This window comes from Rattus rattus, chromosome 10 (genome assembly GCF_011064425.1).
Source record: "Rattus rattus isolate New Zealand chromosome 10, Rrattus_CSIRO_v1, whole genome shotgun sequence".
Lineage (NCBI taxonomy): Eukaryota > Metazoa > Chordata > Mammalia > Rodentia > Muridae > Rattus > Rattus rattus.
This window is the reverse complement of record NC_046163.1, coordinates 64756514-64779479: the sequence shown is the minus strand read 5'-3', so window position 1 is coordinate 64779479 and position 22966 is coordinate 64756514. Positions and strand designations below refer to the sequence as shown.

The following is a 22966-nucleotide window of genomic DNA, read 5'->3' as shown; positions in this document are numbered from 1 at the left end:
TGAGAAGCAGTAATTGATGTGATATCAAGATGAAGATACGTAAATAGATAGATAGATAGATAGATAGATAGATAGATAGATAGAGATAGATAGATGTGTGTGTGTGTGTGTGTGTGTGTGTGTGTGTCTTGAAAGGGAGACATCGGTATTGTTAATAAAAGTATAAATCACGTAAGTATAGACCACAACAGTGAGGTCCAGAGTGCTGGCCCGAATTCTGAATCACATGGGAATATTGCACAAATACAGGCTTCTAGGTTCTTATCCCATGAAACTAACGGGGCTAATGATCTGTAGTCACGAGTCCTGAGGTCTCCTATGTGGGTTGAATGTGGACACCAATCCTTCCCTCCTCTTCTTGTATTCCTTTCACCTTATTTCACAAAGGATTTGGGGTAGAAAATCTGACTTAACAGCAAGCTGTGTGTGTGTGTGTGTGTGTGTGTGTGTGTGTGTGTGTGTGTGACAACTAAGATCTATTGATAGATTGGATGGATAGATAGATAGATAGATATTTGTTGGACATCATGATGTATGGCTGTAATCCCAGTTAAATGGATTATTGAGACAGGAGGATCATAATTTCTATGCTTGATTAACTTATATAGCACATTCAAGGCCAACCTGGGTAATACAGACTCATCTTAAAGTAAAAACTCAAAGAAAATGGCTAAGGCTGTAGACTTTTTGCCTACCTTTCATTGAGTCTAGCAACACACACACACACACACACACACACACACACACACACAGAAAGAGAGAGAGAGACAGAGCGAGAGATAAAGACAGAGACAAAGAGAGACAGAGACAGTTGAGTCTATGGATGGTGGATGTGGCTACTGCCTGAGTAAGTCATTTACATTAACCCAAACAAAGAATGTAAATGTCCCCCAGTCCATATTCACCACACTCTGTATCCTTCCCATAGTCTAGACCACATATGGACTTTGTTGAACCATCAATCTATAGAGAGACATGGAGAAGACAGCTTTACCCTTGGTAGCACAGACCTAATCTACCCAGACCATGCTACCCAGGGTGGGGGGGGCGGGGTGCAGAGGCAGGAGAGCTGTAAGTTCAGAGTCAGCCTGGTTCAGAATGAATTCATTGGCAGCACGAGCAGCTTAGTGAGACCCTGTGTTAAAATTGAACATAAGAGGGCTGACGATGTAGAGCAATGATGTAGCGCTTGTGTACAAGGCCCAGGCCCTGGATCAGTGCCCAGTGGCTGGGGGTGGGGGTAGGAGCATTACCAGAACAGTAAAGCACCTTGTATTGGACCTGAAGGAAGCCAGCTCTTACGACTCAGGCTGTCATGGAGAAGAGAGAGAATTTCACATTTTGCTAGAATGAGCAAAAGACAATTATTAGAGAAGCCTCTTCCCTTAAGAGCCTTTTTACCCTGGCCTTTCCTTCTAGGCTTTGCCAGTGCATGTGGGCAGCACTTCAGGATTTCTCCTCTTTAGCTATGGGACATTCAGAAGCATGCTGTCTTCCCCACAGGGTTTTGTTGGATTGAAAACAAACACGGAAATGTTTGAAGAGCCCAGGTGGCCTCTCAGACACGAGGCAGGAGGCAGCGCAACTGAGTCTGCTTGGGGGAAATGTTCAGATAAAGTAGAATATAAAGACTCTGAAATGTCTAGAGGTGACAGGTGGAGGCCTTTCATGTAAAGTCAAGAGGAGAGGAGGGTCCTTTGCACAAGAAGAGAGGTGAGAGTAAGCTGGGTCAGGCTGGAGCAGCCGGTCTTTACAGTGCCTCTCCAGTCTCCAGTTTTATAATTCAGAAATTCAGGACCTGAGGTCAAGCACATGCAAGAGGTGCATGGTCACAGCCAAGAGATCATACACTGAAATCATCATTCACTGATACGCTGGAACCCTACTCCTATTTAAGTGCACCTAGACATTAGTGACAGTTGGAATACTGGAACTGTTAAGACCATGTCATAGCAAGATGAGCTAACACCGGTTAGCTCAGCTCAGTGTGTTCTCGATAGCCCTGTTATAAAATCGCCTGGTGGTTGACTTGGCTCCCTGGTTCTCCTGCAGGGTCATTAATGCCAGCATGTGGATGGGATAGTGATGTCCAATTCCCAACGCTTTCTTGCAATGCTGTGGTATCTCGTGGAGGGATGTCACCCTTGGCCCTGAGCCAAATCCCAAGTTGATTTACAGTATTATTCTTTTATGGTGAAGATTTTTCTCTGGCTGTAATTTCCAACTAGGCTTTTACTTCTTTTTTTAACCCCCAAACTATTCGGTAACATGGTGACTTTCACCTCTAGCCACTCCCCAGCTGGGTGGAGGTGATGGGTGATGGGTGGAGGGATGAATGAATCCTTTTGTGTAGTGGTTTTTGTAACTCAGCGAAGGACTTACAGCCTTGCTAAGGGTGAGAGGTGAGCAGTTCGCACACGGTGCATACGACTCGTCCGTATCAGTAATGTATCGAAGGCAACGTTGTGGGTGGCAGCTAAGCTAAGTCATTAGACCCCTACCTGCCACTCCCAAGCACCCTGTGTCCTGGCTTCAAATTCAACAAGGAACTATTGTTGGTCAGCTCTCTAGAGAGAGAGACTGTGGGATGGCCCAGTGGGTAAAGGTGCTTTCGACCAAACATGAAGACCCAAGTTTGATCCCTAAGACTCCTAATGGTGGAACTCAAGAGTCCGACTCTGGTAAGTTATCTTCTGACCATGCTCACTGTGACACACACACACACACACACACACACACACACACACACACACACACACACACACATGCACACACATACATGCAGTGTTATAAAAATGAGACAAACTTGTTGTTGTAAAAATATAAAAATAAAAATGTATCGGTGTCTTTTACCCCACTAGGTCCGCACAGCGGTGCCCAAGATATCTGCTAGGTATCTTGGCGGAAACTCATCCCCACTCCTCGGCGACCCAGTGTCTCTTGCCGCCACACACTTTCCTATACTCAAACCCTCAAATAAAAGAACACACAACACAATAATCTTTGACCCAATTGGTAAGATATAATTGCCCACTTAAACGTACAAAGCCCGGTACCATCCATCCCTTAGGAACATTGATAACAACCTGTAAATACACAGAGCAGAATCTTAACATCACCTGCCATGGCTTCTCCCCTCTCCTCCGCCCTGTCTCTTCTTCTCTGTCCTATTCTCCTCCTCTTCCTTCAAACTTCTCTCCTGCCCATCCTTCCTTCTCCTCTAATGACAGGCCTCCTTCTATCCTGTACCTGCCCCTCACTGTACTTTACAAATTCAATGGGGAAAAGGTTCTGGTGAAGTCACCTGATTCCTGAGTATGGGACTAGGCAGCTGTCCTTGGGGCAGTGGGATTAGCATCAAAATACAGATAACTTCAGGGCAAACCACAACACAAACTTTATATTGCCTTAACTGGAAAGGAATGTATATGAGTGCATGTATATATGTTTTCTAAGAATTTCTAAGAATTGGAGGATTTTTCTTTCTTTCTTTCTTTTTTTTTTTTTTCCGGAGCTGGGGACTGAACCCAGGGCCTTGTGCTTTAGGCAAGCGCTCTACCACTGAGCTAAATCCCCAACCCCTTGGAGGATTTTTCTTACATAGCTATACTATATATGTATATAATATAATAACATAAACTATATAATATAATATATAACATATATAACTATATAACATATAGTATATAACATATAATACATATGCATGTGTGTGTTATATTTTCCCAATGATCCTGTCAGACTTTGTCATCTTTAATCCTGAATTTTTACTTTCTTCGATATGGACAAGATTCAAGAAAGTCACCGAAAACCAAAGAGCAGGCTCTTTCTAGGTTTTTAGTATTGTTTTGTTTCAGGATTTATTTTATGGCTTTTTCTCTCTTACCTAAAATTAGGAAAAAAAATACTGTGCTAAAATCTATACAAAGAGTAAGACCCGCCTTTCAGCTGTCTGTTTGCTGCCAGGGCCATTATTTCTCAGTGCTCCGTGGTGGCCACCACTGCCCCTCTGCAGTATTTTAAGCCGCCCCCTCTTTAAAAGTCCTGAAGTAGCTGTGAGTGTGTGGACGTGTGAGTGTGCAGTGATGCCTCAGATGGGATCAGAGGACAACTGGGAAGGGTCACTGCTCCTGCCGTGTAGGCGCTGAGGGTCACGGCAGACGGTGCCTCCTCCCACTGAGCTCTCACCAGCTCAGGAGTGTTGTTGTTCATGCTAATCATCCAAACAGAAACTCTGCTCCTGTTTATCTGTGGTGACTTACCACCCTGTCCCCCAACCCACACAATAGCGACTGGACTTTCTTCCTGTATAAACGCTCCTGGTCGGTCTTCTCGTGGTAGTGAGGTTCTTTGGGTTTTGTGTTGGCCTCCTTTGCTGAGTTTGACGTCCTCAAGTTTCATGCGTTTTGTAGCAGCTTTCAGAATCCCCTTTCTCTCCCTGGCTGATCGAGAGTCTACGGTATGCTTGTGTTACATTTTGCTTGTCCATACATTTATTGATGAGCACTTGGCCCTTCTCCACCCTTTGGCTCTATGTAGGATGCTGCTGTGGACATCAGTGTGGTGGTTTGAATGAGAATGGCCCCCATAGGCTCATACATGCGTCTCCCAGTTGGTGGAATGTTTAGGAACAATTAGGAGGTGTGGACTGGCTAGAGGAAGTGTGTCACTGGGGATGGGGTTTGAGGTTTCAAAAGCCCATGCCAGGCCCAGTCGCTCCCCTACACCCCTTCCTACAGTTACTGTTCCAGCATCATGCCCACCTGCTGGGTGACATGCTACCCATAATGATCATGGACTGACCCTCTGAAACTATAATCAAGCTCCCAATTAAACGCTTTCTTTTATAAGCTGCCCTGGTCAATAGAACGGTGACTAAGATAATTGATATATATAAAATGTGCTTGTGTCTGGGCTCTCATTTTTTCGGGGAGGGGTGGTTACAGGTAGAAATTGTCTTTCTGGATCACATGGTAAATTCTCCTTCTCTTTGGAGGAATTGCCACACTGTTTTCAAAAGTACTTTTTTTTTTCCTTACAGCGAGTCATGATCATTAAGACCTCAAATGTTTTGTTTTGTTTTTCACAGAAGCAATAGCCAGCTCCCTTTCCCTTTGGCCTTGGATAGCAACAGCTTCTGGCCATTTAATTCGCCTGGAGAATCTTAATACCAGGCCCAGGTGTCACCAGCCAGTTAGCAAGCTTGTTCAGTGGCCATTTGCTAAGCACACAGTTCAACTGGCAATACCAGAAGTGGTTAGGACGTAATGTATGCAAAGAGGATAGAGTGATGTGCTGCAGAGGATAGAGTCTGGAATGGATGGGCAACATTGGTTAACTGGGCCAAGGAAGTCAGCTGCTCATAGACCAGATTACCTCTATCACGCTAATGTGTAGAAAGAAACACAGAAACAAGTGGCTTTGGATCCAGGAGAAACCAGCATGCTCACATCCATTGACCTGGTTTAGAGACAGAGAAAGGCTCGGGCAGCAAAGGCTAAAATGTAATGGGAATCTGACAGGTAGAGTCTGTTTTTTTGTGATGTGTGTGTGTGTGTGTGTGTGTGTATGTATGTTTGTTTGTGCATGTGTGTGTGATGTGTGTATATATGTGTGATGTGTATATGTGTGCGTGTTTGCGTATGTGTGTATGATGTGTGTGTATGTATGTATGTGTGTATGTGCATGTGATGTGTGTATGTGATATGTGTGTGTATGTGATATGTGTGTGTATGTGTGTGTATATGTGTGTGTATGTATGTGTGTATGTGCATGTGATGTGTGTATGTGATGTGTGTATGTGTGTGTGTATGTGTGTGGTGTATGTGTGTATATGTGTGTGCGTGTGGTATGTGTGAATGTGTGCGTGTATGTGTGTGTGTAGTGTAGTGTGTGATGTGTGTGTGTGTGTGTGTGTATGTGCACACGAGAGTGCATGCACATGTCCATGTGTACACCTTCACATGGAGGCAGCCTTTAGCATGTTCATTGATCATGTCCCCCTTCTAAATGGTCTCTCAGTGAATCTGCTATCTATTCAGCTAGGCTGACTGGCTGGCGAACTCCTGAAATCCTCCTGTCTCTACCCTCGGACCATAGTTACAGATGCATGCCACCAGGCCCAATGTCTCACAAGAGTCCTAGAGATCTGAACTCAGATCTTCAAGTTTGCAGGACGGGAGCTTTACTGTTGGGACTCCCTCATTAAAGCCTTTTGTGACGTCTTGAGCATAAGAAGAGACTAGCAGACTAGTGAGGAAAAGCATCAGGTTAATTTCCCATGCGTCTTGTCTTAGACTTCATTGACATAGTGACAAGGAGGAGGATCAGGGAAGAAGTGGCACCTAGAGGGTTTGGAGGTAGCTTCGAAGCGGAGAGTCCATGGTGAGGTGTGATTAGAAGCTTTTCTAGACAGTTCTGGAGGGAAATCATGAATCCAGCAGATGAATACATTTAAAAAAGTGTCATCGGTCCTCGTTAACCACTCGAACGATTAAAGGTTTGGGAGTCTGCCCCGCTAAACATGCTCTAAAGACTCAGCTTATTTAGCTCAGAGAGAGGAAACACGCATAGTGAGGGGGGCTTCATGTCGCCCCTCAGGAGCAGGAGCAGAAGGAATAGACTCTGAGTGGTGAGGAGCAACTGTTTCCTGTTTCTGCTAAGGACAGGAGAGCGGAGTTAGCAGAGTTAAGATTGCAAGTGGCTTTGAGAAGGTGAGAACTGACTCCTCTAAGCTGTGCCGAGCACCATGCCTACTGTGACACAAGTGCTTCCATTCACGCACATAGAAATGTAGTGAGGGTAAACGGTTGGCCGGTATGTATTTGAGTCATCCATTTGATTAATGTCATGATGTCTTGTCTTAGGTGAGACTGGCTATTATGTATGTATGTGTGTGTGTGTGTGTGTGTAGATAGAATCATGTACACGTGTCATATATATATATATATATATGATACACATTTGATAGATGTTTAATTTTACACGGGAGATTTATAATCATATAAGTTGTTCTATCATAGTATCAAATAATTATATAAAATGTAATTTATATATGATTAATTCAACAATGAAAATGAGAGTTTATTCTGGGCAGTATCCCTAAGTATTAATTTTATGAAAATGAGTAAGCTAAACAGTTAGTCAACAGCACAGAAAATATGCAGATTACCACACGGCACTACACTGCTACAGCAAACCCACTAAGAAAAATTCAAACCGGAAGGATGAGTTCTGAGCATGCTCTGAGCTGTTGGCCAACAAGGGGAGTGGGTGAAATTTTCTTCCCTCTGTTTTTATTCTTCTTATTCCACTTTGCACACATTGTGCTCTTTATTCTCAGTTGGATACATTGTATCTTAATCGCCCAGGACAGGCTCTTATCCCTAGAGACTCAACAGATGCTGTGCTGTGTCTTTAATATTTATGTCGGCCTCCACTATGTAGTATGCATTCTGCCTGCATCAAGATTTATTATAATCTTGTTCAAAGATTTTTGCTTGATTATTGAATTCTTTCTACTCTATGAGAAAGGGTCGTGACCCCACAGTCCCACTCTGACTGTCATAACAAAGTGGGAAAATGGCTCTAGGCTGGGGAGGGCTTTGAATCCTTTCTGATTTTCCATTTGCTTAATCTACTTTACAAGAATCTTTGGAGGATTAAATTAAACTAAATAGTGTGTGTTAAGCCCAGAGCTCGTTGTACTCAGCCCTCAAGTCACAGGCATTGGTTTTCTTTAACTGGTAAAAAGAACTTCTTGCCTGTTGCAGGATTGTGATTGCCCTACATTCTTCCCCTTAGTGGGGTCTGTCCATTGCGGGGGCCTGTGGAGTGAGTTTATCTAAAGTTCATGAGGGCACCAGAGCACGGACATGTATTGTGGGGTTTCTTTCTTCCCTTCCCTTTCTTTCCTTTCCTCTCCCTTTCTCCTTCCCTTTCTTTCTTTTTCTTTTCTTTTCTTCTCCATCCTTTCTCCTCCCCTTCCTCTTTGTCCTTCCTTTCCCATCTTCTTTATTGCTTTCCTTTTTATAGCATCCTTCGCCCCTTCCTGCTTCCTTTGCTTCCTTCCTTCCTTCCTCTTCCTTCTTTCTTTGTCCTCCTTCCCTTCTTAGTCCTCCTCCTCCTCCTTCTCCACCCCTCCCCTTTCTTCTTTCTTTATGTTGGGGCTCTAACTCAGGGTCTTGTGGATGCTAGGCAAACCCTCTCCCTGTAAGGTACTGACCACCTCTGCTATTTTCTTCTCCATACTTTGTCCATCCTGGGGTTGAATCTACACTAACCCTAAATATTCCTGGAAGCATGTGTTGCCATATCATCTGAAACAAACTGTGGATGTTGGGGGGAAATGCAGAAGCGCCTAGTGGGAAGGTAACATGATTTGGTTTTACAGTTTACTAGGGAATGGAATATCTATCGGGTGTCTAGAGAGTCATTAGTAGTTCTTGACGCATTGGAGTACTACACTTTGAAATGATGTCAAGGTGGTGGCATGGCCCTGTGACCTGGAGAAGCTTATGAATTTACTGGAGAGATCAAGTATGAAACACCCTCAAAATTAGATTGAGTACCAGGAAGACCTGTATAAAGCACTATGGCCTGAGGCCCTAAGTACTAGTACTGCTGAAAGTCAATCCACTGGGGTGGACTTTGGATTCGCTAGAGCTCTTAGAGACTCAGGGTCATAGCTTAGTTCACAAAACGTGATTGTTTTAAAATAGGTAGAAAACATCTCTGATAAACCCTTCCCATCGAAACCTGAGAGCATCCTTTCCTAGTGCCCTCCTTATCTTCCTGAAGTCCTGGTATTCAGGCCAACATGTTTTTTTAGACTCTCATTGGCACACTGGGCCAGACTGCTCCTGCCTGATTCCCTCTGAGATGACACGATGGGGATTTCATCATAAATCACAAGTCACACTGAGAGTCAAAATCCCAGCCAGAGGTTTACTTCCAAAAACAGGACTCGTTTTAATTCCAGCAGACTTGGGAAACAGGGATAAGACCCTTCTCTTTCTATTACAAGATTTATAATCCAGACACTTAGGAAGGAGGGAGTGGGTCTTCTGAACTGCACTCTCATCTCCCTGATCCCCAAACTAAAGAAGTAAGGAGACAGAGCAGGAAAGTCACAGACTTTATAGCATAAAATTCATGGTGGGTTCTCAGAGAGCTTCTGTTAGCCAAGCAAAACAATGGCTGTCTCTTTTCTTTCAATGTCAGACTATGGTGGCTGTTATCTTTATCAGGATGCACAATGGATCAAGTAGTTGTACTTTTCAAAGCAAAGGCCTGGTGTTATGTTCTCATGCACCTGACTATAATTGTTGGATGGCAGTGCATGAGTCCAGACTGGGAGCCCAGTGTCATTAATGACTTGGAATAACGAGTGGATTGGGTTTGGCCATCAGCAGCCATCTGAGCATTTCTTCTGCTCTTTCTCTCTCCAGATCCTTAAATCCAAAGACCTAACATCTCCAACCCAGCGCTACATTGATAGCAAGGTTGTGAAAACCAGAGCCGAGGGGGAATGGCTCTCCTTCGACGTGACGGACGCCGTGCACGAGTGGCTTCACCACAAAGGTTACAAAGAACCTTCTTTCTCTCTCCCTAGTTGTAGCCCCAACAGCTTGTGAGTTGTCTGCAGACATGGACACTCGTACGAATGACTCCCTTAACTTAATGTTTTCCAGACAGGAACCTGGGATTTAAAATAAGTTTACACTGCCCCTGCTGTACCTTCAGACCGTCTAATAATTACATCATCCCAAATAAGAGCGAAGAGCTGGAGGCGAGATTCGCAGGTAACCGAAGGAGCTTGGTTCTTACTGTGAGAATCTCTTCCGGGGTGGGAAGGTGAGGTGTGGTAAACTCAGTTTGCATGCGAAAGTGGCATTGTTTGGTGAGGTGCGGGACCTCTTATTTATTTGGGCAGTAGTTTGCTTAGCAGTGGATAGAAGAAAGTAGAAAGTGGGCCTGGAAGGATGGCTCAATGGTTAAGCTCTGAGCTCAGTTTCCAGAACCCACACCAGAGAGTTCGAAACTGCTTATAGTTCCCGCTCCAGGGGAATCAGATGACTCCTTTTTGGCCTGTTAGGGCACCTGTACTCCAATGCTCACACCGATGCATATAATTAAAAAAATTAAAATAACAATATTTTCTTTTAAGTGGAAAGGATTGGGAGAAAAGAGTAGACTCCAGGTTTCCCCTGCTTCATTCCTAGTGATGAAGCTGGCTAGTTAACTCTGTGGACTATCAGTCAGTTAAGCCCGTTTCTCTTCTCTTAAGTGAATCGACTTCCCATCTGCCGAGATTAGTAGACAGCAAGGATGCAAGGGAATCCACTTCTAGTCCCTCAAGCAACATTTCAAGCCTCAGCAAGTGCTTTTCATCCAAGAAAAGAACTGCCTCACATCTCAGCTTCTGGAACTCTCCCTCCAGGTGTTGAGACACAGCGCCCGCCTTTTGCTAGCTCACACCTATTATTGCAAGGGGCTTCCCTACCAGATTTCTGTAGCAGCTAGTAAACGCAGAACGGGACCTCTATTTCCCCTGCCTGTCTTTAAGTTGATCTCATCAAAATCCAGAGTAAATAAGGATGCCAAGGGCCCAAGTCAATTGGCTTGTTAGGCAGTGAATTATTGGCTGAGGAGGTAAAGGAGAAGCTCATGCCCACACTCTGCCATGGCATCTGCCTTCATTCCCTTGTAACCCCACCTGGGACCTCCATCCACTTTTAGAAATCCTCAGTGGCCCTTGGTCATGGAAAAACACCCCCAGAGGTGTAGAGATTTATTTCGGTCTCTAGCCCAGCCATGATTCTCCTGAGTGGAGATTAAACGCTTAAACTGGCAGTCTCTCGAGCATGCTTTGGGGAGCTCAGGTTTCTAAATCTCAGATGGAATCAGAAAAGTGTTAAGGATGCCATAAAATAAATGAAAAAGCTCTTTCTGCACGGCTTCCCAAAATAGCATTAGGGAAGGGTGACTCCTGTTTCACCTAAACCTAGTCCACGGCCACTCAGCTAAGCCTCGGTTTACGCTCATTAGGGAAGTCTTCTGAGTGGAGCGTTCTCGGGAAGAGAGGGCACCGGCAGGCGACAAGGCATGCTCTATGGCCGAGTGTTCCGTTGCCGAGAGCTTGCACACAGCCCACACTGAGGATGGACTAAAATAAACTACCTAGGTTGCCCTTGGACCATAGGTCAAAGACTTCTTGTGTAGTGACTTTTCCCAGTAAAAGCCCTGTCTTCAACACAGGGCCGCCTTTGGACAAGAGGCCCATTCAGATATGTTCCTTGTCACTTGTGGGAGGCCCGTTGTGCCGTATCTGTTTCTGTGGGGAATGATGGTAGCCAGGCAATGCGGGCTGTGGTTGGTAATCATCGGTGCTATTCGTGGCCATTTACGGGGGGGGGGTCTATTTTATATAAATATTACTGCTTATATTTGACAAAGGTAAAGCTAAATGTTTATTACCCAAATGCATTTTTTTCAAGGTATTGATGGCACCTCCACATATGCCAGTGGTGATCAGAAAACTATAAAGGCCACTAGGAAAAAAAGCAGTGGGAAGACCCCGCATCTCCTGCTAATGTTGTTGCCCTCCTACAGACTGGAGTCCCAGCAGTCCAGCCGGCGACGGAAACGGGCTTTGGATGCCGCCTATTGCTTTAGGTAAAGACATGAAAATAGAAGCAAGTGCTTGAGTCTGCTGGCTCTCGCCTTGCCTCCGCTTTCTCTCCCATACATTGACTTGAACCGAAGTCACTGCTCAAAGCCAGGCATATAGGGCAGTCGAGCTTTTGAATCTTGTAACAACATTCTCCCCGAGGACTTTCTGAAAATACTTTTTTTTATTAAAATGTAATTATAATACACGATTTACCCCCTTCATTCTCTTCTTTTTGTCCTATGTTCCCTCCCAAATTCATGGCATCTTTTTTAAATTATTATTTTATGTGTGTGTGTACATACATATACATACATATACACATACACACATATGCATATATATATGTATGTATAACATAGATAAATATATGTGCAACATATATGTAAATAAATCTATAAACTCAACCCTCTGACTGTCTACTGCTGCTTATTTATATATGTTTTAAGGCTGACCACTTTGTGTTGGAAAACCACTTAGGGGTTGCATTCCTGGGGAAGGCTAATTCTCCATCTGTAGGTCTTCGTCGGGGATTGGGACCCTGTGACATTTACTCCATCCCAGTTGGCATGTCAACTGGTTTTGACTGTCTTTGTTCAGGCCTTGTTTAAGCAGCCACACTGTTGAGGTTTCCTGAGGACTTTCAACAGTTCTCTTCTGTGCTGTGGCCCTCAGCTCTCTAGTGTGAAGTGGGTATGAAGAGAGAAATTTAGGTGTGTTGGGGTCCTTTCTCCACGGCTTGGGTTCTGGTAAGTTCTCCTAGTTCTCTGCCCACAAAGCAACATAAGTTCCCTTGAGATTTTGGCTAGGTCAATAAGACATACCATGCCTTGAAGTTCACCCTGGGGATCTCTTTCTGAGTTACAGAAATAGCACAAGAAGGTGGATGGCCATACCTTGAGCTGCAGGTTCTGTCATGAGGGAGAGAGCCATGCAAGAAATTGTTTGCCAATTTACCTGAATCTGTGAAAGGGGGGGGATGTATGGTGTTCTGTTCCTTGTAGGGGGAGGACTCTCTTTTTGGGAATTTGTGGATCAGAGTCAGGGTCCTCTTTGAGAGGGGTTCACCACATCATAGGTCACAAATGGAGAGGGACATTTCAGTTGCCAGAGACAGCGACTATGGCTGCAAGACTCCATATTTCTTGAACTCTGATTCATTCCTTGATCTAGTAACAGATGGTAAAACATAGGATATATTCTCAAAGGAAAATGCCTCCGGGGGCTCTCTGAAAATATGTTTCATTTTATCCATCGCATTGACAATCCAGCCATAGAGTCTAGATGTGCCGCAGATGTTCTGCAGGAAAGACTCTGCCCCTTTCAACTGCCTTCCTGCTTATGTGCATTGGGAGGCGTATATTGATTTCCCATGTCACGGACAAGATGGTCAGAGTACAGAATACACAAGGGAAAGCAGTCCAGGGACCCACAGTATCTCACTGTTGACGTGATGTGAGATTATAAGTCATCACAACCAGTCTCATGGTGCTCGAGGTTAATGGAATAAGTGAATGGGTCATTTTTTCTGGTATGAATCGGGTGAGTTGTATAAAAAAAAAAATCAACCCCCAAATCCCCTCTGCTCTTTCTTTCAACAGGAACGTGCAGGATAATTGCTGCCTTCGCCCTCTTTACATTGATTTTAAGAGGGATCTTGGATGGAAATGGATCCATGAACCCAAAGGGTACAATGCTAACTTCTGTGCTGGGGCATGCCCTTATCTGTGGAGTTCAGACACTCAACACACCAAAGTAAGTATCTAGATTGTTGGTTTCTCCTGTTCTTGCCTCTGTCAGTGATGGTGGTGGTGGTGGTGATGATGATGATGACGATGATGATGATGATGACAATGGCGATAATGATGCCAAACTCAACAGTTGTTGCAAAATACAACAAACTGTATATTTAAGATGAATATCTTCTTTTGTCGTTGCTTGCTACTTTTTTTTCCTTTGATACAGGGTCTCATTGTGTAGCCCTGGCTGTCCTGGAACTCACTATGTAGACCAGCTGGCCTTGATTCTATGGCAGTCCTCCTGCTCGTGTTTGTCAAGTGTTGGGATTACAGGCGTGTGCTACCACATCTCTCTCTCAGTCTTTCCGACTAGGACCCAGAGTGAATGTATAGCTAAGTCTTTTATCAAGTCACTTTAATGAGGACAGAGGGCTAACTCAGCGAGAAAGGCAACATCAGATGCCATGTTTCCCCGACCCAGATGAGCACAAACTTTTTTCCACATACTAATATATTCTCTATGAGGTTCGTTTTTGTGGCTCATGACAGGAATTTAAAGATGGGAAGGTTTTCCGAAAGGGTCTTGTTCAGTCAGAATTTCTCTACAAACAATGAAATCAGGATGTAGATACTGTGGCTGCCTAACCAGAGATAAAAACAAATCTGTGGCGATGCAGACTTTGGACTGCAGCCCTGCTTGCTTTCTAACCCAGTTCCCGTCACTCCATATCTCCGAGCTTAATTCCTAAAATGTGGCTGTAAGTAGAGGTTTCTGTTCTGCTCTTTATGCCTCTGTAAATCTCCTTATTAAAGAGGCATTAGAAACATTGCCTTCCCTGCAGGGTAGGAAAATGGATCTGCTGCCAGAGAGATCACATGGGGCTGCATTCAAGAGTTGGGGGTTATCAATTATTTTAGACAATCTGTGTTATAAAAATGGCTCCTTTCTGCTTGTGAAAAATTATGTATTAGTAAACACGAGGTTTATTTATTCGTAAGTGCCTGCCTGGACTGGAATTGAAATGGACAAACATGGCTTCCCCTCCTCCACTCATCTTCCCAGTGCCCCTGTAGGCTTGGCACTCAGGGGTGACCACGTGCTTGGCCATGTGAGGGAAGCTGGCTCATGCCTGTCCCTTTGTCTAAGCTCTCTCTGGCCAGCCTGATTCATCTGGACTGTAGCAGCAGCAGTAGCTGTAATGCAGGCAGGGCCTGGTTGCCAAGTCGGAACGTAATTCTCCTCCCTGATACACAGAGGGAATGTGTGAAGGCTGAGACCTGGCTTGTTTTTCAAGGAGAAGGAAGAATAACTGTCATGGTCACAAATATGTGGTTTGGACAGTTCCCCAAGAAGCCAGGGGTAGCCTAATAAAGTAGGCAGTGTGGCTGTGCTCAACAGGTCTCTTGTCCTTGGTTGAAAACATCCCAGGGAATCTCGAGGAAAAGGTCACTTGTTTGACTAACACATTAATGGCATCCTTGGAAATGTCTCTGTCATCCCTGGGTGACCTAACACTTCCATCAGTAAGAGCCAGGCACCCCTGTGGCGGAGAATGGGATGAAGCTGCAGAGCTATATGCTACACTTTCTCTTCTGTTTGTAGGGCTGCTATTTAGTTCTTGAAATTAGTCTTCCCCATGTAGCATGAGGAATGTTAATGGAGGGTCAGATACTACGATTGCTCTAAGCAATGCATAAGAAAGTGAGAAACTGTGACCAGAAGTTAGTGGTTTGGGGTGAGGAGGAAGCTAATACACATCTGAAATTCTAGAACTCAAGAGGCCGAGACAGGAAGATTGTGAGTTTAAGGCCAACCTGGGCTGTACAGTGAGTTCAAGGTCAGCCTGATCTATTATATAGTGTAGGCAACAAAGGAAGGCTCCTCGTCTTAGTGAAACGAAAGGAAGAATGGGTGTGGCTTTCAGGTTGCTTTTCCCGCCATTCTTATCACCTCTGTGACTATGACGTCATGGTAACCAAATGGATTGTTTTAAGTGAGAAGGTAAGTGGCATCTCATTGGCCCGTGAAGTCACGTGGCTGAAGACACGTGACTGACAGATCTGCTTCAGACAGATATGCTTTCTATACTTCAGGGCAGATTACAGTTCTTATGAAGATTTCAGTGGACTTTTTTATTCCTAGTTATCATTTTATCTTCTAGCATAGAGTCATAGACTGTCCAAACAAGATTTCTGGACTTACAAGACATAGACAAAGTGAACAGAGTCCCTGAGTCCAAAGAGCTCTTAACTGATGTGGCAATGTAAAATGGGTACCCAACCTTCGTTCCGAATTTACATAGGAAAAAAAATAGCAGGAGGCCTGAGGCCTTTGTATAGCAAAGGCCAGTAGACTTATTGAAAAAAATTAGGAAGATCTGCTACCTGAACAATTCGGTCAGGTCTGTCTTTTTATGGAGTTGTTTGTTTAATGTGTACACAAAGAACAAAACTCAACTTGTGGGGAAATTCTAAATTTGCCATTGCTAAGGACACAAGCCAATCTGACCATAATTTGGAGGTAACAAAAAGTAGTAATGATTACAATTGTGTCCTCAGCGGCCCTGAGCTAGGGAAATGGCTCAGTCGTTAAAATGGGACGGGCATGAGAGCCTACGTTCAGTTTCCACCAACTACATAAAAGCCAGATATGACGTTGTACTCCTATAATGACAGGGGTAGAAATAATGTCACAGCTGTAAGTGTGGAGACAGGAGCATCCCTGGAGTTGGCTGACACAGCCAACCTAGTCAAATCAAGAAGCTACAGGTTCAGTGAGAGACCGACCGGAACTAAAATGACCAAACAAATAATGAGGTGGAGAGAGACTGAGGAAGACACACACCGTCAACCTCTGGCTCCTGCTTGCAGGTACACAAACATGCACATGCTCACAAAAATTAAAAGCAAAACTAACCACTTTCTTGCGTGTGCTTCTCTGTGCTGTGTCACGCAGGTCCTCAGCCTGTACAACACCATAAACCCCGAAGCTTCTGCTTCCCCTTGCTGTGTGTCCCAGGATCTGGAACCACTGACCATCCTCTACTACATTGGCAATACGCCCAAGATCGAACAACTTTCCAACATGATCGTCAAGTCTTGCAAATGCAGCTAAAGTCCTCGGGAAAGCCAGGATGAAAATCACGGTGACAATGACGTATGACGACAATGACGATGATAACGTTCGTGACGTGAGGGAGTTTTGATTCATCCGTGTTGAAAAAAAAATTGGAGGAAAAAAAAATCGGTACTAGTTCAAACACTTTGCAAGCTTGTGTTCTGTTTGTTAAAACTGGCATCTGGGATTACAGCAACAACAACCACAAAAATGGAAGGCGTTAGTCTGCATCTCACCTACTTCCTGAAGACACAAAAAAAAAACATCTTTTTTTTTTTTTTTTAAAGGAAAAATAAACACTGGAAGAATTTGTTAGTGTTAATTATGAGAAAGAAAAACAAAACAAAACAGGAAAATCCGTTCAGTGGAGTTGTATGTATTGTTTCCACCCCACGCTTCACCCCACGCCTCTCTTGGTTCCTTTGTATTGCTCTGCGGTGGGCGCCCTCCCCATCCCTTCCTCTGAGTTAACAGTGGGTTATTTATTGTGTTACTATATAATGAACCTTTCGTTGCCCTTGGAAAATAAAACAGGTGTATAAGTGGAGACCAAATACTTTGCCACAAACTCATGGATGGCTTAAGGAATTTGGACTCAAATAAGCCAGGGGGAAGGAGGTCATACTGGATGACCCCCTGTGAGCCGTGATAGAACCGAGCAAGTCTGAGAAAAAAATCAAAGCCCAGAAAACATGTGCTGTGCTCTGCCTGCCGAAGCTTCATGGGCGGCCATCTGTCCAGAAGGCCTGTTAACAAAGAAAACTTGGAATCAGTGGGAATCTGGAAGATTGGTTTTTTTTTCCTTTTAATTGTAAATGGTTCTTTGCCAGTTTAAGCAAGTCGGTGAAATGGTGACCTGCTTGGATGTGTATTGTTAGACTTTTGACCGTGAAGTGGCTGTTGATCTACAATACAGGTTTTTTCCCTTTGTCTTGGTATACGTAATTACATGGATATTATTAAAATAGACGGGTCTAGAAGCCAGCATGATGAAAACACACTGCAAATCTGTTTTACAAACTATTAAATCGGAACAGTAACTACTTTACATGTAATGTGTAGATCTTACCACATTTTTAAATATTCTGTAATAATGATTATGATTTAGATTGAACTTAAATTTGAACTCTCTTTTTTAATGATCATTCAGACTGTATGTTTGCCTCCTTTAGCTGGCCAGTACCTTTGAATAAAACCCCTAGATTTTGACTTGCACTACAAATTCAAGTTTTTAATACTGTCTTCTCTGCCTGTATTTTATGTATTGTCCATTTAATGACATAAGGGTCCTGGGTCCATTTCCCCTGTACCCCCAGTTCCTTCTAGTTTCCAAAAGACAAAAAAAGAAAAAAAGAAAGAAAACAAAAATAAAAGCAAAGCCCAAAAAGATAGGTTTGAGTTCCAGTGTACCCTATCTTTTTTTGCGTCAGTATGAGTCAGGTTGGCTGGTAAGCGGTGCTTCTCCTGGGAAAATGGAGCCTGGTCAACACAGAGGACTGAGCACAAATTTTTGGAAAGGGTTTCAGAATCTGAACTCCGAGTCTCCGTGACTGGGTTAGGAAAAGTTTCTCTAGGTCATATATTTATAGACCCTTTTTGCTGTTCAAAAGCAGACAGTTCAAAGGAAGCATCTTTTTCTTTAATTGGGTTTTTGGTGTTCATAGGGAGTATGAAAAGGTTGAGTTTTTCAAAGGGGGAGAAAAGTCCAGCCAGCACTCATCATTTTGTTTGTAATTTCATTCATTATTTCCATGATATTACTGAGGTTCAGGTGTTGAAAGACATTCTTTGCAGGGTGACAAAAAAAAAAAAAGGCACAAACCAAAATCGCCCTGTCAAACCGTTCTTCCAAGCAAGCATGCTCTACCCGAGGTCAGCCTCCATTTGAAGTCGTCGGATCTCTCTGTTGTGGGGCCTGACAGTAGGCTTTACAGGGTGGGTGTCCTTGTCACATAGCTTCAAAATATAAACCGGCCCATGACATGATGGACTATCTGTGGTCTTCCCCCAAAGGGCAGCACAGTGAGGTGTGAATACAAAGAGAATTTCTTTGATAGTGGACACACTTCTCTGAAGAGCTTTCCTCAGAATTCACTAAGACGGAGCATGGAATTTGTAAGCCAGAAGACAGACAGAGCAAGCGCTGGTGAATGGCCTCCGTGTTGGGTGCAGCACAACCCCAGATCTGCACCTCAGCTCCTATTTCCCCTTTCCACGTTTCTGTTGTTTCTGTATAACTCCCCACCAACCCTTATTTCTACAGATACTTTCCTCTCAGATAAAATGACATTTATGTTCTGTATGATTTGTCTCTCCTTCTGAATGCACTGACTGCTAGTTTAAGGGTTCTTGAATCTATTTTTCGTTTAAGTCTGTGGGTTCTACAGGTCTTTCTTTCCCGTTAGTAAGTATTGCCACGGGAGGGGTGGTAGTAGGGAGGGGGAGGGAGGTGTTAGCATATGGGTGGGGCAGCGGATTGTATGTGTTAAGCAACAGTACAATTTTATGGTTGGCATGGATTTTAAAGAATGGGTTATAAGAGCAGATGTTACATGTTTCGATGACCAATTACGCTGTATTTTTAACACGATGCATGTCTGGTTTTGTGGTGCTCTAGTGGTAAATAAATTATTTCAGTTACACGTTGCTGTGTTCTTCCTGTCAAAGAGTGATTCTTGAGACTGGAAGTCCTGTGCGATGTAGTAAGGTGACAGTGACACTGGGCCCAGCCTGCTTCAAACCGTCCACTAGGCGTTTATCACACAGCTGTTCACTTTCCCAATACCACACTACGACTCCTGAGCCAGGACGTAGCAACCAAGAATGGAGCAAAGACTGTGCTGGCTTTTTATTTTCTCATTTATTGCTATTTGGTAATTGTTTGGAGTTCAGTTTCCACCCAGCTTGACTGTCTACCAGAAAAAAGGAAAGAAAGAAAGAAGCAGAGATATTTGGGCCATGATTTGGCTCTCTGGTTCTATGTTCTGCCAATCCCAGGGCCAAGAGTACCGGTCTAGACAGGATCCCCTGTCGCCCTATAATTCGGATAGTTAGTGAGCCAGCCAGATATAACAAAAGCCACATGCACTTTGGGGTCGCTGCTTGAGAGTAGCTACTCCTGTCTGCTTTACCCATAGCACTACACAGACGTGCACACATAATCTTGAATCTCCTTGGTTCATATTTAGAGGATCCCGATTCTCACAGGAGTTGCCAGCCTCTTAAGAAGGAGAATTTACGAGAGAGTTGATGTGACCTGGGCTAGTCATTTCGTTTTGTCTAATGCAAGAACTTCGCTTGCGCCCACTGTGTTGTCCCCGAGTCACAGAAAGAAGCCCTCAGTGGGAGAAGACTAGAGAATGGGCGCCTCTCACGTCACCGCCTTACTTGCCGCTGCCATCACATCCTGTCAGGTCTTAAGGGAAGGACATGGTCCATTCTAACCTGAGTCCAGGGCTCTGTGTAGAGTGAGCCAGCCAAAGGCTGTCACCGATCCCAGATCATATCACGGTTATTGTTGGGTGAAAATCAAAGCGTGTGTACAGGCCTAGCAATGGGAAAAGCTCCTAGCAGCCCCCCAAACATGAGGAAGCTTCCTATACAACCCTTTAGTACTCTCCTCCTCCTCTTCCTCCTCCTCCTCCTCCTCCTTACCACTACCACTACCACCACCATCATCATCATCACCATCATCATCATCTCTCTATCTCTCTCTTCTTCTTTCTGATGGTGGTACTGGGGACTGTACACTAATCAAATGCAGTAAGGCTGTCACACTCCCAGCTGTTTCTTTACCTTCCCAGAATGTCTGATCTGCACGCCTGCCAATTGTTGAATAGCCATGAGGGGAGCTCGGTTGTAACTCAATGTTGAGCAGCCATTGTGATAGCCTTATGCCTCTTCTGTGTCGGGTCATGGCGGGGAGTCTTTGTGGTAATGAACTCATGTCCAGACTGTAGCTTATGGCCATCTTGGTACTAAATCTGAAACTCTCCAGACCTATATTTCTCATCAGCCACCAGCTGCTCCCGAGAAGATCTTAGTTCTATAGGCTCCCTTTTGATGACATATTGAAAACTGACTAGTTGAATGACCTCCATCACGTGGCAAGACTGACTGTGGTCCCTTCTCTCAAGAGACTTGCTCGCACAGCCTTTGACGTAGACATAGTTTTTAAGGGTTTACTTTACTTTTAATTATTTGTATGTGTGTGTCACCTACACTTGAGAATGATGTGTCTGCATAGGCCAGAAGAGGGTGTTGGACCTCCTGAGACTGAAAATCTAAGGGAATTTGGGTCCTGTATAAGAGCAGTTTGCTTTCTTATCACTCAGCAGTCTCTCTAGTCCTGAAATACATTTTATATAACGCCATGCTATGGGACAGTGAATGGGGACACAATGGGTTGATTACTTCCCTCTAAACTCTCCAGGTTGCAATGGAGGGTCTAGGACACCACCGTCCAATGTATGAGTTGCATGTGGTACCTGGGAAATTATTAAACTATAGCCAAACTGACCTGAGACAGGCTACAGGTTTAAAATGCCCAGACAAATTCTAAATTTAAAATTTTAAGCTGTCTCAATATAATAGTTTTTATAGTTATTACATGTCTAAATATGCTTGTATATTCGTGAGTTTAAATAAAGCATGTGGTTAAAATGCTTTAACCACACCTGTTTTTCTTTAAAATTATTTTACATGGTTACTAAACTTTTTTTTATTTTGAGTTGAGTTCTGTTCCATAAATGAGTTCTGGTGTGGAATCATCTTTTCTGGGAGGTGGGATCTCCCTACGTATCCCGGGCTGCCTCGGCCTTGCAGTGTTGGGATTTCAGGTGTGTAGCACCTCCCTAGCACGGCTGTGGAATTTGAAAGCAGCTGTTTGGAAACAAAAGCTAAGCTATTCCCATAAACTGCAGTATCAGCCTCTGTTGTTGTAATTAATGTGGTATTGAACTATGTGAGGACCTACTGGGTGAAAGTGCAGTCTTGGTCAGTCATCCTTTGTGAAATGTGACACATCTATATGGAAGAACCTACCAGCAAGTCCTCAGTGACAAAGGTCTGAAGGGAAATATGGCCATTTTATAAGTTTCACTGTCCAAGTCCCTGTGGTTGTCTACTAACACCCGAGTGGGGCAGTTCAACCTCTCCTGGACACATTAAGCTATTGAACCAAATGCTTTCAACCCATAAAGGCTACATTAATGTTCCAGTGGCAATCTCTCCTACCTTGCTTAAGGGAAAAACAAAAACCCAAATAGTTACTGTGTTTGCTTGTGTCACTGGTCATGGAAGGACATTGATTTTCCAGGAAAGAAGTTAGGTGGCCTGGCTCTAACCATTGGATCTTGTAGGGGCAGAGTTAGATTTTCTATTCCTGGGGTAGTTCTCCCCAAGTTACATATTTCCTTCATAAAAATTAAAGCTAGAGACAGAGAAGGTGTACAAAGACAGGAGAAGGCAAGAGACGTGGGCTGCAAAATCATCCTGGCAAATACACATCTTTAGTAACTGATTCTGTCATTCCTATCAAAGAAGGTGACTGCACTTCCAGCAAAACCCGGCTTCATCCTTCCATCGCTCATCCCAAAAGCTGCATGCTCCATTCTCTATTGCCTCCTGAGGCTCCTCAGCCACCGTACCCACAAGAGGCTATGAAACTGGAGTGATGATTATTACAAGCATTGGACCATAGTATTCATGAATCATCTGCCATTTATTTATCTATTCTGTTATCTGTGTAAACTTATTACCAATCATTTATGTAAATATCTATTTTCTATCTCTATCAAATAGCTTCCTTCTAGCTCTGGGTATCATCTTTCATTTATGAATCATCTCTATGATACCCAGTACCACCTCTATCATCTATCTATCAGGCATATATTCTATCTATCTATCTATCTATCTATCTATCTATCTATCTATCTATCTATCTATCTATCAACTATCTATCTATCTATCTATCTATCTATCTATCTATCTATCTATCAACTATCTATCTATCTATCAACTATCTATCTATCTATCAACTATCTATCTATCTATCTATCTATCTATCTATCTATCTATCTTTGTGGGAGAATGCAAACAAAAGATTTTCCAGTGACCTTATCTTTAAAAGATTGCTTTAGGCCTCTCCCTGCATGAGTATTTATTTCCCTGAAATTCTTTGTAGTTGATTTTTTTTGTTTTATTTCAGCAAGTAATGGCTGTTTGTAGGAGAGTTGACTGTGTTCCTGTAATTGGGTAGGAACCTCATAAAAGGAACAGAATGTACCAAGGGACAGTTTGTGTTGTATGATCAGAACTAGGGAAATGATCCACCCAAAGAGAATAGGCATAATTAAACAGAGAAAAAAAGCCCAGTGTAAAGAGAAATATAATGTCTCAGGATGTCTCCCCCAGAGAAGGACTCCTCTCTGCAGCAGA

The 22966-nt window shown here is 43.6% G+C and overlaps 1 protein-coding gene across 2 annotated transcripts in view; it reads left to right on the top strand.

Annotated features, from left to right (window-relative positions):
• Tgfb2 (transforming growth factor beta 2) overlaps window positions 1-17750 on the top strand; it is an 85009-nt gene extending 67259 nt beyond the window's left edge. For both annotated transcript variants that reach the window (XM_032915375.1, XM_032915376.1), the window contains 5 exons: window positions 9450-9582; window positions 9693-9803; window positions 11499-11676; window positions 13273-13426; window positions 16367-17750. In XM_032915375.1, coding sequence (XP_032771266.1) covers window positions 9450-9582; window positions 9693-9803; window positions 11499-11676; window positions 13273-13426; window positions 16367-16525 — 735 coding nt within the window. In that variant the 3' untranslated portion in view covers window positions 16526-17750. The remainder of the gene's footprint in view (window positions 1-9449; window positions 9583-9692; window positions 9804-11498; window positions 11677-13272; window positions 13427-16366) is intronic.
• Window positions 17751-22966: the final 5216 nt, after the last annotated feature.